This window comes from Ailuropoda melanoleuca, chromosome 9 (genome assembly GCF_002007445.2).
Source record: "Ailuropoda melanoleuca isolate Jingjing chromosome 9, ASM200744v2, whole genome shotgun sequence".
NCBI classification, from domain to species: Eukaryota; Metazoa; Chordata; class Mammalia; order Carnivora; family Ursidae; genus Ailuropoda; species Ailuropoda melanoleuca.
This window is the reverse complement of record NC_048226.1, coordinates 21,838,284-21,852,762: the sequence shown is the minus strand read 5'-3', so window position 1 is coordinate 21,852,762 and position 14,479 is coordinate 21,838,284. Positions and strand designations below refer to the sequence as shown.

Here is a 14,479-nt window from a genome sequence, read left to right as displayed (position 1 = left end):
GATTAAACATACAAAACGGCATATTTATGCCATTGGCTGAGTTGCTGGTAAGAATATCCTGCTTCTAGTTCAAGAGGTCAGCTTAAACATACCCATTTATTTCCCCTTTCCCTCTAAGACCACTGAAGTTAAAATAAAGGAGCAAAATGGTATATATGCCCCCAAAACAAAGAGAATGGAAATGGGATCACAAAGAAGTGAGATATTTCAATACATGACGTACAGGGAGGGCACATACAGGGAGGCTTAGTATCTGCAAACGTAGAGTGAAGGGAGCCCTATGCTAAATACTAGTGAGGGGGCTGCAGGGTGAGAGGAGCAGGTGTGCCCCATGGAACCTGGAACCTCACTGAGTTCAGAAGTGAACTGAAGGAGNCCCCTCCCCCAGCTCTCTTCTTCTCTCTCAAAAAATAAATAAATAAATAAACAACTCTTTAAAAAAGAAAAAGCAGGAAAGAATAGCCAATGGAAAAAAGAGAGTCTCTTCAACAAATGGTGTTGGGAAAACTGGACAGCCACAAGCAAATGAATGTGGATGTTCATTCCACTGGACCACTTCCTTATACCATACACAAAAATAAATTCAAAATGGGTGAAAGACCTAAATGTGAGACATGAAACCATCAAAATCCTAGAGGAGAACATAGGTAGTAACCTCTTTGACATTGGCTGTAGCAACTTCTTACTAGATATGTCTCCTGACGCAAGGGAAACAAAAGCAAAAATGAACTATTAGGACTTCATCAAAATAAAAAACTTCTTCACAGTGATGGAAACAATCCCCAAAACTGAAAGGCAACCTACAGAATGGGAGAAGATATTTGCAAATGACATACCTGATAAAGGGTTAGTATCCAAAATCTATGAAGAATTTATTAAACTCAACACCCAAAAAACAAATAATCCAGTGAAGAAATGGGCAGAAGACATGAACAGACATTTTTCCAAAGAAGACATACAGAGGGCCAACAGACACATGAAAAGATGCTCAACATCACTCATCCTTAGGGAAATGCAAATCAAAACTACAATGAGATACCACCTCACACCTGTCAGAATGGCTAAACTCAAAAACACAAGAACTAGCAGATGTTGGCAAGGATATGGTGAAAGGGGAACCCTCTTACACTGTTGGTGGGAATGTAAACTGGTGCAGCCACTGTGGAAAACAGCGTAGAAGTTCCTCAAAAAGTTAAGAATAGAACTACCCTATGATCCAGCAATTGCACTACTAGGTGTTTACCCAAGGAATACAAGCATACTAATTCAAAGGGATAAACACACCCCAATGTTTATAGCAGCATTATCTATAATAGCCATATTATGGAAACAGCCAGTGTCCATTGAATGATGAATGGATAAAGAAAAGTGGTGTATATATACAATGGAATATTAGTCATAAAAAAGAATGAAATTTTGCCATTTGCAATGGCATGGAGGAAGCTAAAGAGTATTATGATAAGTGAAATGACTCAATCAGATAAAGTGAAATAAGTCAATCAGATAAGTGAAATAAGTCAATTGGATAAAGACAAATACCATATGATTCCATTCATGTGGAATTTAAAAAACAAAACAGATGAGCAAAGGGAAAAAGAGAGAGAGACAAACCAAGAAACAGGCTCTTAACTATAGAGAACACACTGATGACTAGCAGCACAGGGGAGGTGGGTGGGGGATGGGTGAAATAGGTAATGGGGATTAAGGAGGGCACTTGTGGTGAGCACTGGGTGTTGTATGGAAATGCTGACTCACTATCTTGTACACCTGAAAGTAATATTACGTTGTATGTTAACTAACTGGAGTTTAAATAAAAACTTAAAAAAAGAAGGAAAGCTTTGGCCAATTTTTAAAACCCATAAAACACTTCATTTAATATATAAACTATGAATATAAACTAAAAATTTTTCAAGCTTACATAATTAAAGTTCATTACCTCATTACAGGCTCTCTTTGAAAATAGTATAGAAAGGTTTTACATTGCTTAGGGCACTTGGGAAACTTTATTTTGATTTTTCTTCAGTATTGGATTATAAGCATCCAAAAGAAAGATAAAAACAGAAAATCCATCCCCATCTCATTTAAGAGCCACCAAACTTCATCATGAGACCCTACTTGAGGTACATCCTGTCATTCCTAATAAACAAACTCATCTGAAAATAAAAATATCCCTACTGAAAATTTTCAAATAATAGTGCTTTAATCCTAATAGGAGTCCAAAAGTATTCAACAAGTTAGTAGTTTTGTTAGAGTAAATGCAACATTTTCTACAGTGACTACTTTAAAAGAAAACATTTATTTACATTTAAATAAATTGTATATGTAAGAAGTATGAGAAAATGCTTATTATCTCATTCTTGGTAAAGTCAAAGGTGTTGCCAAGGAACAGGGAATTATACCTTTCAATTGTATTTTTTAGACAGGACGTTTTAAGCATAGATTCAAGAAGTCACAAAGGCCATCTGAAAGACATGATCATACACCATTCTGAGGACCTGCACTGATCTTAGAAGATGACAGAGACAACTTCACCCAAGTGTTCATTGCTCAGTTTAAAGGATCCCATTAAATATCAAAATGTATTATAGAAGTATCAACATGGACATGTGAATCAAACAATGGATTAAACATACAAAACAGCATATTTATGCCATTGGCTGAGTTGCTGGTAAGAATATCCTGCTTCTAGTTCAAGAGGTCAGCTTAAACATACCCATTTATTTCCCCTTTCCCTCTAAGACCACTGAAGTTAAAATAAAGGAGCAAAATGGTATATATGCCCCCAAAACAAAGAGAATGGAAATGGGATCACAAAGAAGTGAGATATTTCAATACATGACGTACAGGGAGGGCACATACAGGGAGGCTTAGTATCTGCAAACGTAGAGTGAAGGGAGCCCTATGCTAAATACTAGTGAGGGGGCTGCAGGGTGAGAGGAGCAGGTGTGCCCCATGGAACCTGGAACCTCACTGAGTTCAGAAGTGAACTGAAGGAGGCAGGGAGGACGGAGTGGAGTTGACATGGGTTAAGTGACAGAGAGCTTTGGAAAAGAGAGCTGTCGGGGCGCCTGGGTGGCACAGTCGTTAAGCTTCTGCCTTTGGCTCAGGGTGTGATCCCGGCGTTATGGGATTGAGCCCCACATCAGGCTCCTCCGCTATGAGCCTGCTTCTTCCTCTCCCACTCCCCCTGCTTGTGTTCCCTCTCTCACTGGCTGTCTCTATCTCTGTCAAATAGATAAATAAAATCTTTAAAAAAAAAAAAAAAAGGAAAGGAGAGCTGTCAACTCCCTTCTGAGAATAACCATCAGCCAGGGTTTCTCCTCACACAATTGAGTCAAAACTCGAAAAAAAAAATGGATTGGTTAGAACTGGCTAGTCTAACATGGTGGCCACCAGCAAGCTGTGACTACCGAGTCCTTGATACGTGACCAGTGCTGAGTTGGGCTGTGAGTGTAACGCACACACTGGATTTCTAAGACTTCGCTCTGCCCTCCCCAGAAATGTAAACCATCTCATTAACAAGGGTTCTACATTGGCTATGTGTTGAAATTTTAATAACTAGATATATTTCATTAAATAAAATACCTTATTAAAATTAATTATACCTATATATTTTTATTTTTTAAGTGTGGCCTCCAGAAAATATAAAATTACATCTGTAGCTGACATTGTATTTCTATCTGATAGCACTGAATTAGAGAATAAAGAAGCTAATGTGACAAGAGATGCCCCTGGACAAAGCATCCAGCCCTTTGGCACTTAGAGTCTTCAAAAAAATGTAACAGTCCTCACCCAAGCCCTAAAACCACAGATGACACTAAAACCTACTCTCAAATACAGCACTTTCACCAATGTTTCTCTTCCCTAGTTTTAAAACGAAGAGAAATCTAAGAGTCAGAAACCATTTTAGGAAAGCTTGCCAAACAAATCGTAAAAACAAACAGAAAAACAAGTAAATGAGCAAAATTAAAAGAAAAAGGAAAAATCATCTTAGAAGAAATAATATTATTCAGTTGAAAACAAATGAATTAAAAAAATAAAGAAATAAACGATAACCCTCAACCGATATCCTCTGAGAAAGGAGGTCAACTGTACAATGAACAGAGAGAATAAACAGCATGACTAAAGACTTGGAAAAAGAAAGGAACGATAAGATTTGGTGAAGAGTATAAAAAAGGAGAACATCTGAACTTGATGGCAGGATAGTTGACAACAGAAACACTCAACCCCACTGAATAGCACAAACATCACAGCATTAGACCCAAACAGAAGGAATTATAGGCTCAGAAAAAAAATGGCTTTGCAGAGAATACAGTTTACATTGTCACAAAATCGTGAAGGCAGCTTTAAAAAAAAAGTCAAAATACAATAGAATCAAGTTACAGAGAAATTACATATGGTTACAGGAGAGAATGTAAATGTTACCAACATGGAGATAGAAGGAGGTTTAAAAAAAAAAAGTAGGGGCAGCCCTGGAGTGCTTACAGACAGGGAAACTAAATTATGGTTAACAGAAATGACAGTCTTAAGACATCTTTTGAAGGTATAAAAGTGATCAGTGAAAGTGACAACAGTAGTGTGAGAGCAGACAGGGAGAGCTGTGAGTGAATCAAGTTCTTATCGTAACAAGAAGTCAACAGCAAATGGATAAAGCTGATCAATCAACGATTGATTTAATAAATGAGTATTAAAACAAGAATCATAACCAGAAACAGAGGCTGCTGAAGGACTCTGGGGAACAGACAACAATGGGCAAAGTGGGATAGGGCTAGGGGTTCTCATAAATCCTTACTATTGTCTCTGTAAATGTTGCGTGCCACGTCGACATTTTCAAATATTAAAAAATTTCATAGCTTAGGGGCACCTGGGTGGCTCAGCTGGTTAAGCATCTGCCTTGGGCTCAGGTCATGATCCCGGGGTCCTGGAATCTAGCCCCATGTCAGGGTCTGTGCTCAGCGGGAAGTCTGCTTCTCCCTCTCCTTTTGCCTCTCCCCCTGCTTGTTCTCTCTCTCTATGTCAAATAAATAAAATCTTTTTTTAAAATGTCATAGCCTATAAATTTTCTGCGTAGTATACACACATTAAATAACTGAAATATCTATCCGGGGGCCAACACAGCAGATGATAAAACGTCCAAGTATGATATAGTTCAACAATCACGCAGCAATTACACAAACAACCCTTCAAATTAATCATCAGTCAAGATTTCCACAAAGCTGCTTAAAAATGATACTCTTTAAACTATACTAAACTAAAAATCAATTCTAGGTGAATGTACATAAAATATGAAAGGTAAAACAACAACAACAACAACAACAAAAGGCTCTAAAGGAAAGTATCTTCATGAGGATGAGAAAGGGAAGGAGTTTTTAAATAGAACACAATAAGCATTAAACATAGAAGGAAGGTTTTATGAGTTGGGTCACATCAAAATGAAGAATTGCTTTCCATCAAAAGACACCATCTCTCTACAAGTATATAATACTTCAATTAAAGATTTACAAAAGACAGAAAAAATAAACCTCAAAAGAGCAAAAAGACAAGCCAAAGGGTCTGAGAGAATATTTGCAAAAACATTTAAGTGCCTAAGGGCTCATGTCCATAATACAGAAAAACTCATACAAATCAATAAGGAAAAACTCAACAAACAAACAAGATAAAAATGGGCAAGAGACATGAATAGACACTTTTGAAAAGAAAATAACCAACCTGAAAATTAAGAAATGAAAATGTCCTGGACTCCACTGGTAATCAGGGGAACTGCTAATTAAAATCACAAAGAGGTATCACTCCCCACCCACCACAATGGTGAATTAAAAAGACTGAAAATACCAAGGGTTGGTGAATGTGTAGAGCAACAGGGATTTTTCATACACTGCTGGTAAGAATGTTAACTGGTATATAACCATTTTGAAAATTGTTTGGCTTCATTTGGAAAACTTAAAGTTATTGCCACCTTATGACTTAGAGTCCACTCCCATATATATATTTATATGTGATAGAAATGCATTCACATGTGCATCAAAAGATATGTAAAATAAGAATGTTTATGACAGAATTCTTCATCATAGACAAAAGCTAGAATCTAAATATCCATCAATAGAATAATAAATGTTATATTCATACAATAACGATGAATAGACTACAACCACAGGCAACAACTTGAGTGACTCTCATAAAAAATAAAATTAAGCAAAACAACCCTACCCAAAAGAATACACACCGTGTGCTTCTGTTATTCCAGCTGTATAAATTTCTGGAGAAGGGCAAAACTAAACCCCGGTGCTCAATGCCATGCTAATGGTTTCTCAGTGGGAAATAAACACATTTTTATGGCTTTATCAATGCCTTCACCCTCGAATATAGACACTACCTCTTTTATCCCAAGACAGGAATCTTTACAGACAGTGATCTGAGAGTAGATTCCCCACTTTGAGAATCATCTCTCATGTGGCCTATGTGAACTATGACAGTTACAATTCCGTCCCTCCTTACCAGCTCCCACCTGCCACTGGGACAGGTCAGCCCCTTCACCTACTACCTGACCTAGAGCCTGGAGTCAGGCACAGATCTAAGACTTTCCCACAGCCCACTCTCCCTCAGTGGCTTTTAATCCATAATAATGGATTTTATATAATTCCTTATTTAATCTCGTTAGTTTCAGCCAATTATTTTGGCATCCTGGGAGCTCTGATTCCTCAGCTTTTGCTGTAACTTCTAGCTTTTCTCCATGGAAATTTAAGCATATTATGCGATATCTTATTTTGATATATCAAAAGAAAATATTCAACAAGGAGAGCTAAGACAACAGGTGTGTGTGTATTTACATATACATAAATATGTACACAGATTACAATAGTTTGGTTGGGGGGATTGTATTTTTTGTTTATTGCTAAATTAGTTTATAGCTGATGTGGACTGTCAATAAGTAAATCATTGAAATAAATACCATGGGAACTGCTATTAGAAGGTTCTAAATGACTCTCCTCTCCTCTGAGGAGTAAAACACTACCTAATCCTAATAAATCAATATAAGGACAGAGATTTTTGTTGGCATCCCTCCATAACAAGACTATTTCTCTTCCTTTAACAGCATGTCAGGGATGAATCAGGAGCTCTGAGAAAACCGAACCCTTTGGGGAATACCTTCAGTGGTAGACCAGAAAAGCAACACTTACAAGAAAGATTCCTTTAGTAGAAGTGCCCATAATCCTCAGTCGATAAAGCTAAAGCATTTTGTACGCTTGTTTATGTCCCAAAGCCATAACGAGGTTTGAGAGGGACAAAATTTCTACCATACTAAATCTGGATTAATTACAAAGGTGCATTGTAAACAAGTTTTAATTTAGAATTTCTCTTCCCGGCAATGATGAACTGAATGGTTCTCACAAATCCTCCAGTGAGAACAATTAGAGAGGATGGAAAATGAAATGATCACGTGCATAAAAACACCAGAGAACTTAACAGGGCAATGAAGAATTGCAGAGCCAAGATCCAGGAAGGGAGGGAAGCCCTGAGAAGATAACACGGTTTGTGGGGCCACTTTTCAACAACTCTTTCATGATTCTTAAAGCGACGCCTAAGAGGCCACATAATTAAGCAGACCCTGACGAATGTGAGAGCTAGGGGGACAAAACAGGAGTTCAAGATCCACTGAAAAGAGGGAAGACTCTTGTAAATTCTCTATATTTACACCCAAGTATGAATAAGCAAAAATCAAGAGCAGACCAGCCCTTACAGGAATGGAGGGCCAGCTCCCCATCTTCCCAATGACTAACTGGATTGGGGCAATTTGTGCTTGCTGGTACCATGACCTGGATGTTGGTCAGAAACATACAAAAACTGGAGTGAGGTAGTACCCTCAGGACCTTCAAATCATCTCTGCAATTTTCCACATGTACTGAGGCAAAATAAAAAGCCAACCAGGCTTAGAAGCAACATCATGAATCATTTCATGTAATTTAAAAGTAACGTCATGAATCATTTCAATACACACGTTTTAAACGATCTCTAAAATAAAGAGAGGGACAGAGATTGAATGTGCCCTGATGGTGAGAAATGCACGATAGTGGGAAAAGAATTCAGCTTTAGTTTAAAACTTATATTTGTTTACTACTTGGCATATTTGTATCACTTTAAAATTAATGCCTGCTAATATTGTTTAAAGTGCTGTAATGTGGTTATACAATTTTAATTTTTAAATACTTCCCTACACACTCTATAAACACAGAGAGAAGAGAGCATGAACTACACCAGAATGTCTTGAGTGATGGTGATTTGGGTGATGAGCTTCCCCCTCAGTCTTTTTTTTAAATTTTGTTTCCTGCACAAAATATAGATATTACATTTGTAGTTTCAAGAAACACCATGTATAAAAACATTATTAGGATACTTACTTATACCTTGGGCTTTCTTCATAGATGGTGTTCAACATGTACAATTTTTACAGTTCATATTGGATAATATTAAGTTAGAGTTATAGCATGTTAAATAGTGGCCGGTAGATGCAAAATCATAGGTCTGACAAAAGCAAAGCATCACCATGGGGATGTCAGATAACACACAAGCCCTTAAGATACTGGGTTCCACAAACACACCTGCCATCAGTTGTAGCAAACCCCAAATGCGTGACCACTGAGTTCTACTGTCTTGTGATTAAAGCTTCTAAAAGTGTGAATCTAGGGGCGCCTGGGTGGCACAGCGGTTGGGCGTCTGCCTTCAGCTCAGGGCGTGATCCCTGCGTTCTGGGATCGAGCCCCACATCGGGCTCCTCTGCTATGAGCCTGCTTCTTCCTCTCCCACTCCCCCTGCTTGTGTTCCCTCTCTCGCTGGCTGTCTCTGTCTCTGTCGAATAAATAAATAAAGTCCTTAAAAAAAAATAAAAATAAAATAAAAGTGTGAATCTAAAAGTAGAATCTATAAAATACCCAAAATCATTCATGCGTAATTATGTGTTTTACATTGTGTATAATTTTATGTGTTGATTCACATTATTCATTTTAAATGCCTAGCCTTCTGGACATGCTTTCATAACTGGGCACATTTATTTTATGCAAATCAACACCTAGAATGGCCTTAAGATGTATGCGTACAGGTGAACGACTACATGGCAGGAATAAAGGAGAAATATTATGGAAACTGTTGGCAGTTTAGAACCCTGCATTTGCATCACTTCAAAATGATTTCTTGTGTATCATCTCATTCCCAGCCCAGTTACAAGCCCAAGAAGTAAATTAATAAATGCCATGAGTCAGAGTTTGCATTTAGAAATAATTTAGACACTTTTACATAACAAATTTATCTACGTAGCTACATGAAGTTTATATAAACAGTTATATATCATAGGTTGGATATCCAAAGTGTCTCTGGATTCCGTCCACTTCTCACTTCCCCACAATGTGGGAAGTTTCGACCTCTTCATCCCTTGTCTACACTTCTCCTCCTCTCCAATCTATCCCACACACATACTGCCCTCAGTATCCTCTATCTAAATAAACACAGATCTCCTTACATCCCTCCTCTGCTTAAAAATACACCACACCTTCCCACTCTCCACCTACCATTTCACCAAGGGGCCTATTAAATAGCTAGAACAGACCACAGCAGGTAAAACAATCCCTTTGAAAACATACGCTTTGTCTTTAAAATGCATGCATTTTTTTCATTCTAATCTATAATTTATACTTGTTGGATTTAATACAAATATCATGGTTTGGATTGTTTCCATTTCTAGGAAAATATGCTATGGCAAGCTGATCTTGCAGCTTCACAAATCCCCTGGCACACTGCCTCCCCATGCCCTCGGAGATATCCAGACTAGGGCAAAACCTCAACTCTGCAGAAACACTCAAGACACCTCTCACACTCCGTTCCTCTCCTGTCTCTGAACTCAATGCATACTTCCTCCAAAAAAATAATCCTATCCTTCATCTTGTAAGGTGTGTTTCTAGAAAATAATTCTTACCAAAAAAGTCTGTAAAGAAAAATTAGTTTGGTCAATACTATGCCCCTCTTTTAGAAATTCTCAATAAACATAAGAACACTCAATATTCTAAGAAGTCTTGCAGCAAAACCTGTAGCCAAGAATAACTGAGAGCCAGTGCTTCTTAGAAGCTACCTTGCTGAAGGTGTTCTGTCCTCCACCAAAATCCTCTCACCCTGCCCCCATCACCTACCTGGAGAGTCATTACTACTTTCTCCGACTGGCAAATTCCTACTCAATTTTAGAAATCTAACTATCTCCGCTTTGAAACCATTCCCAGGCAACCTTGCTGGAAATAAATGTTTTCCCCTATGTGTATTTGTAGCACTTTGTATAGGCATGTACGTTAAATTACACATGTGGTAATCTTGGATCTACACATCAGTCTCCCTAGCCAGACTGAGTTTTAGAAGAAGAAACCACCCCTTATTCATTTATGAATCCCCAGAATCAAGCAAAGTTCACAAAACGAGCTCAGTAAATATGTGTGGAATAAATTGGTGAAAGAGAAATGATCTTTTGTGAATATAAAATATGCATCATATGCCATCTCCCTATCACTCCAGCCAGGAAATCTCTGCTGGAAGAAAGGGAAACAATAAGAAGGCTTGGAGGGCAGGGTAATGGTCTCTAGAACAGCCCAAAGTAAGTAAATGACACCTATTAACCAAATTTATGAAGAGAATTTCATGCCAGTCAAGACTGTCACATGAATCTCTTATGAGAGCCACCATATCTCTGTCCAGGGTGCGAAGATTCCAGCTGGAGAGCTCTGGCTCTGTTTCAAAACCAAGCAGAGCCAAGTCCGAATAGAATACAAATGTTTGCATATTTCATTATTTCTGATATAGAGACTTCCTCTTCACCTAGGATCTCAGAACCACCGTCACACTCAATCAGCTACGGTTCAGCCAGTTTAAATAAATTAAGCCAACTGTTCTGCAAAAGAAGTTACCAACTCCAAAGATGCAAAGGACTTGCAAGTCAGATGTGGGTTTTCCTTGTAGCCCTGCCTCTAACCAATGAGCAACTTTGGGCAAGTGACCACACCTTTCTAGGCATCAAATTCCCTACCTCTGAGTTGAGTAGCTACATAATTGAGATCGAGCAAACCTTTAGTGAATTAACAGTGTATGTCAACCACTTTTTCTTATTTAATCCTCTTGAAACCCTGTGAAGTGGGTATTACTATTCTCATTTTACACATGAAGAAACAGGGCTTAGAGAGGTAAAGTAATTTGTTCAAGGCCACACCATGAGCTTGCAACATTGCCTGCCTGGGAAGTTCAATGGGTTCATGGCTGGATGGCCAAGGTGAGACAAAGGTTTTCCCCTTCTCGCCTTCCCATGACCGCAGACTGCTCATGGCTGTCTTCACGTGTGTTTCTCTAACACTGGAATGATGATGATACCCACTACTCATGGTTTTTGTTAGTTTTTAAAATTTCCTAACTTGACACAAGCTTGTGTTTTATTATTTCTTTGTCACATTATGTAACTGTATCTGACACCTAAACTTCTCATAAGACCCCCAAATCCCTCATTTAACCCGATTCCTTAAGGATCCTTAAGGAGGCAAAAGCACCCAGAAAGAAGCTTGCAGCTGCACAATGAGGGATCTCCATTCCAAAGAGACTGCCACAGCCTTAGGAGGATGGTTCTGCTTGCTCACTGTTCCTGCTCCTTGGCTAAGCAGCCACTCTACCTTCACATGCCATCCAGCCAGCACGAGGGTCACTCCAGAGGCAGCTGTGGAGCATACCCAGGTGAGGCCATCTGGCTGGCTGGAGCCAATCCTGGGCAAATGGGGTGGGGGTGGGGGGACCTTCTCAGCCTATCACGCACCACTTGTGGAGTGTGTTAGCTTAGCTGACAGGTCCTCTCTTTGTGTGTTGGGGTAGGGCAGGGAGTGTTGTTTGGTTTGGTGCATTTTGATGAAAATGACCACAGTCATGTGCTAGCTTTGTGGTCTCTCAAAGTTGCCTTCATATCTTTAGCTCACCACGGTCTATTTCATTAACAGGAGAGTACAGACTCAGGACACTTACAGAACTTACCTAAGAGCAGCCATCCAGACACCATCACAGCCGGAACCCACCAAGGCTCTCAAGTACAAATCCTGAACCTCTCAAAGTAACAGAGAAGTTGCTCTTTAATAAAGTGGTTGCCTCCCCAAACACCCAGAGCCTTGTGCCTCTCCCAAAGCCTCCACACTTCATTTCTCTGACCTAGCTTCATTCAATACTAGAGCTTCCTTTTTCAGACTCTATTCCCCTAACTCCAAATCTGCATCCTTTCCCCTCTCCTGTAATCCAAGCTCTGTGTAAACAGCAATTTTTCTTCTCTTGTAACCTGTACAACAGCACTTGCCTACAGCCCTCCTGATAAGCCATCCATGTCATCACATATACACTGAATACTTTAAAGCATAGTTCTGTCTGTAGGAGGAAGTACACATTTAACACAGGTATAGTATGGAAGAGGAAGTCATTCATCATGGCAATTCTAACTAGGTTAAGTGATGTAACATGCATCATTGTGGTAGTGTGGGTATTCTTTATTTGTAGGGTTATGAAATACCACCTGTCTTCTTACACCACTTATCTGCACCCCATGGTGGGTCTTAGCACTTTCTACATGGAACTGAGGCTATCTGCACACCTCTTTCCCACCAGTCTTCCCTCCCCCGAACACCATCGTCCCTGTGCCCCAGAACAGAGTCTAATGTCTTGTACAGACTAGACACAGAAACCCATTTATAATGCATTAAACACTTTTGTAAAATATTTGTATCGTATGAAGGATATGTCAATGAACTCTGAACGTTCAAGGCAGTCTAGAAGAGCAAAAGAAGAAAAAAAAAACTTACACACATTACAGATTTGTCAACGAAAGTGAGCCCTAATAAGTCCACAAAGAAAGAACCNTGTATGAAGGATATGTCAATGAACTCTGAACGTTCAAGGCAGTCTAGAAGAGCAAAAGAAGAAAAAAAAAAAACTTACACACATTACAGATTTGTCAACGAAAGTGAGCCCTAATAAGTCCACAAAGAAAGAACCCCATGGGGCTGGGAGCAGCTGCCTGAAGGAACAGACAAATGTACCTGGAGCCTTGCTCACCATTCAGAGCGGGACTACCAGCACTACTCTCACCAGGAAGGAAAAAAAAAAAAAAAGTCCATTATTGGAATTGGGGCGAGGGGCGTGTAAATGCTCACAGCTGGCCATCTGCCTGGACAGATTAACCAGCTGCAAAGCCCAAGGCCAAGCTCCTACCCAAAGAGGCTATATACTACAGGCAGCAGCAAAGTCTAGAGATAGCTCAACTGACACGGACAGCATGCTAACACTTACACCATAACGGGTACTAAAATGTGACCATTTGGACCCTATTCTTGCTGATACTGGCTCAGGATGGGGATCCGTTCATCCTGAGTTTCCAAGCTGAGGGAAAGATGGGACTGAAGTACCCATGCACAAGTGGCTGGGGCAGTGGAACATGTTTCACCGGGTTCTTTCTGGGCGGGTGGGGAAACTGAGGCACGCAGCAGCGGGCGGGCCCAGATCAGGGGCAGAGCACTAGCCTTCCTGGCCTTGAGCCAGCAAGCGTGTCCCAGTCAAGCTACATCGCCTGGCCGCCTGATGCTTCCGCCACCCCTTGGAACCCTCAGCGAGGAGAGAACAGCCTTGCGGCCGGGGCTGGACTCACCACGTCCATGATCTGCAGGAGACTCAGGGAGAAGTAGACGGTGAGCGGTTGCGAGTCGTTGGCCACCGGCCTCTCCAAGGGGTTGTAGTTCTTGACCAGCTCCTTGTAGAGCTTCCTCTGGAACTCGCCTTGTAGGGACACTTAAGGAGAGGAGAGCCCGGCGGGCTGCTCAGGGAAGGCCAGCGGGGGTGCGTCCCACGCCCCCTGCCCGTGACCCCTGCCGCCTAAAGCAAGCAGCCCAGACGAACGGGGCTCGCCCTTCCCGGGCACCCCGGGTAGCGCCACCCACGGTCCCTCCTCGAGCGAGCCCCCAAACCTGGCCCCGGCGCGGGGCGCTCGGAGCCGCCAGAATGCGCCCGGGATCCCGCGGAGGAGGAGTAGAGGACTGGGATACCCGGCGGCTTTACCGTGCAAGAGCGACGCGGCCAGCACCAGCCAGACCGACCGGCGCATGTTGGGACTCGGAGCTGCCACGGGCCGGCGCTCCCCGCGTCTCGCTTATCGGCCCGGGCCTGCGCCTGCGGCCGCGGAGCCGCCTCTCCCGGCTCGGCTCGCGCGCCTTTAAAGAGCCGAGCGGCGCGCCCCCGCCCCGCCCGCCTCCGCGCGCTTCTCCACGTGACGAACCCCGCCCCCGCCCCCACCTCAGCCGGCCCGCGGGGGCCTGGGCGGCTCGGCGGCTGCCCGGGGAACTGCAGCCAGCAGGTGTAGTGGGAAGTGCACTCTGGCACTGGTTACTGTGTGGGCACCCCGCTCCGCCTCCGTTTCCATCGCGCTGTCCCTCTGCAT

The 14,479-nt window shown here is 41.4% G+C and overlaps 1 protein-coding gene across 1 annotated transcript in view; it reads right to left on the bottom strand.

Moving 5' to 3' along the window:
• The window catches only part of CHRNA7 (cholinergic receptor nicotinic alpha 7 subunit), a 119,285-nt gene extending 105,050 nt beyond the window's left edge, over positions 1 to 14,235 (bottom strand). The window contains exons 1-2 of the mRNA XM_034668905.1: positions 14,101 to 14,235; positions 13,694 to 13,833 (exon numbers count right to left, since the gene is read on the bottom strand). Coding sequence (XP_034524796.1) covers positions 13,694 to 13,833; positions 14,101 to 14,146 — 186 coding nt within the window. The 5' untranslated portion in view covers positions 14,147 to 14,235. The remainder of the gene's footprint in view (positions 1 to 13,693; positions 13,834 to 14,100) is intronic.
• Positions 14,236 to 14,479: the final 244 nt, after the last annotated feature.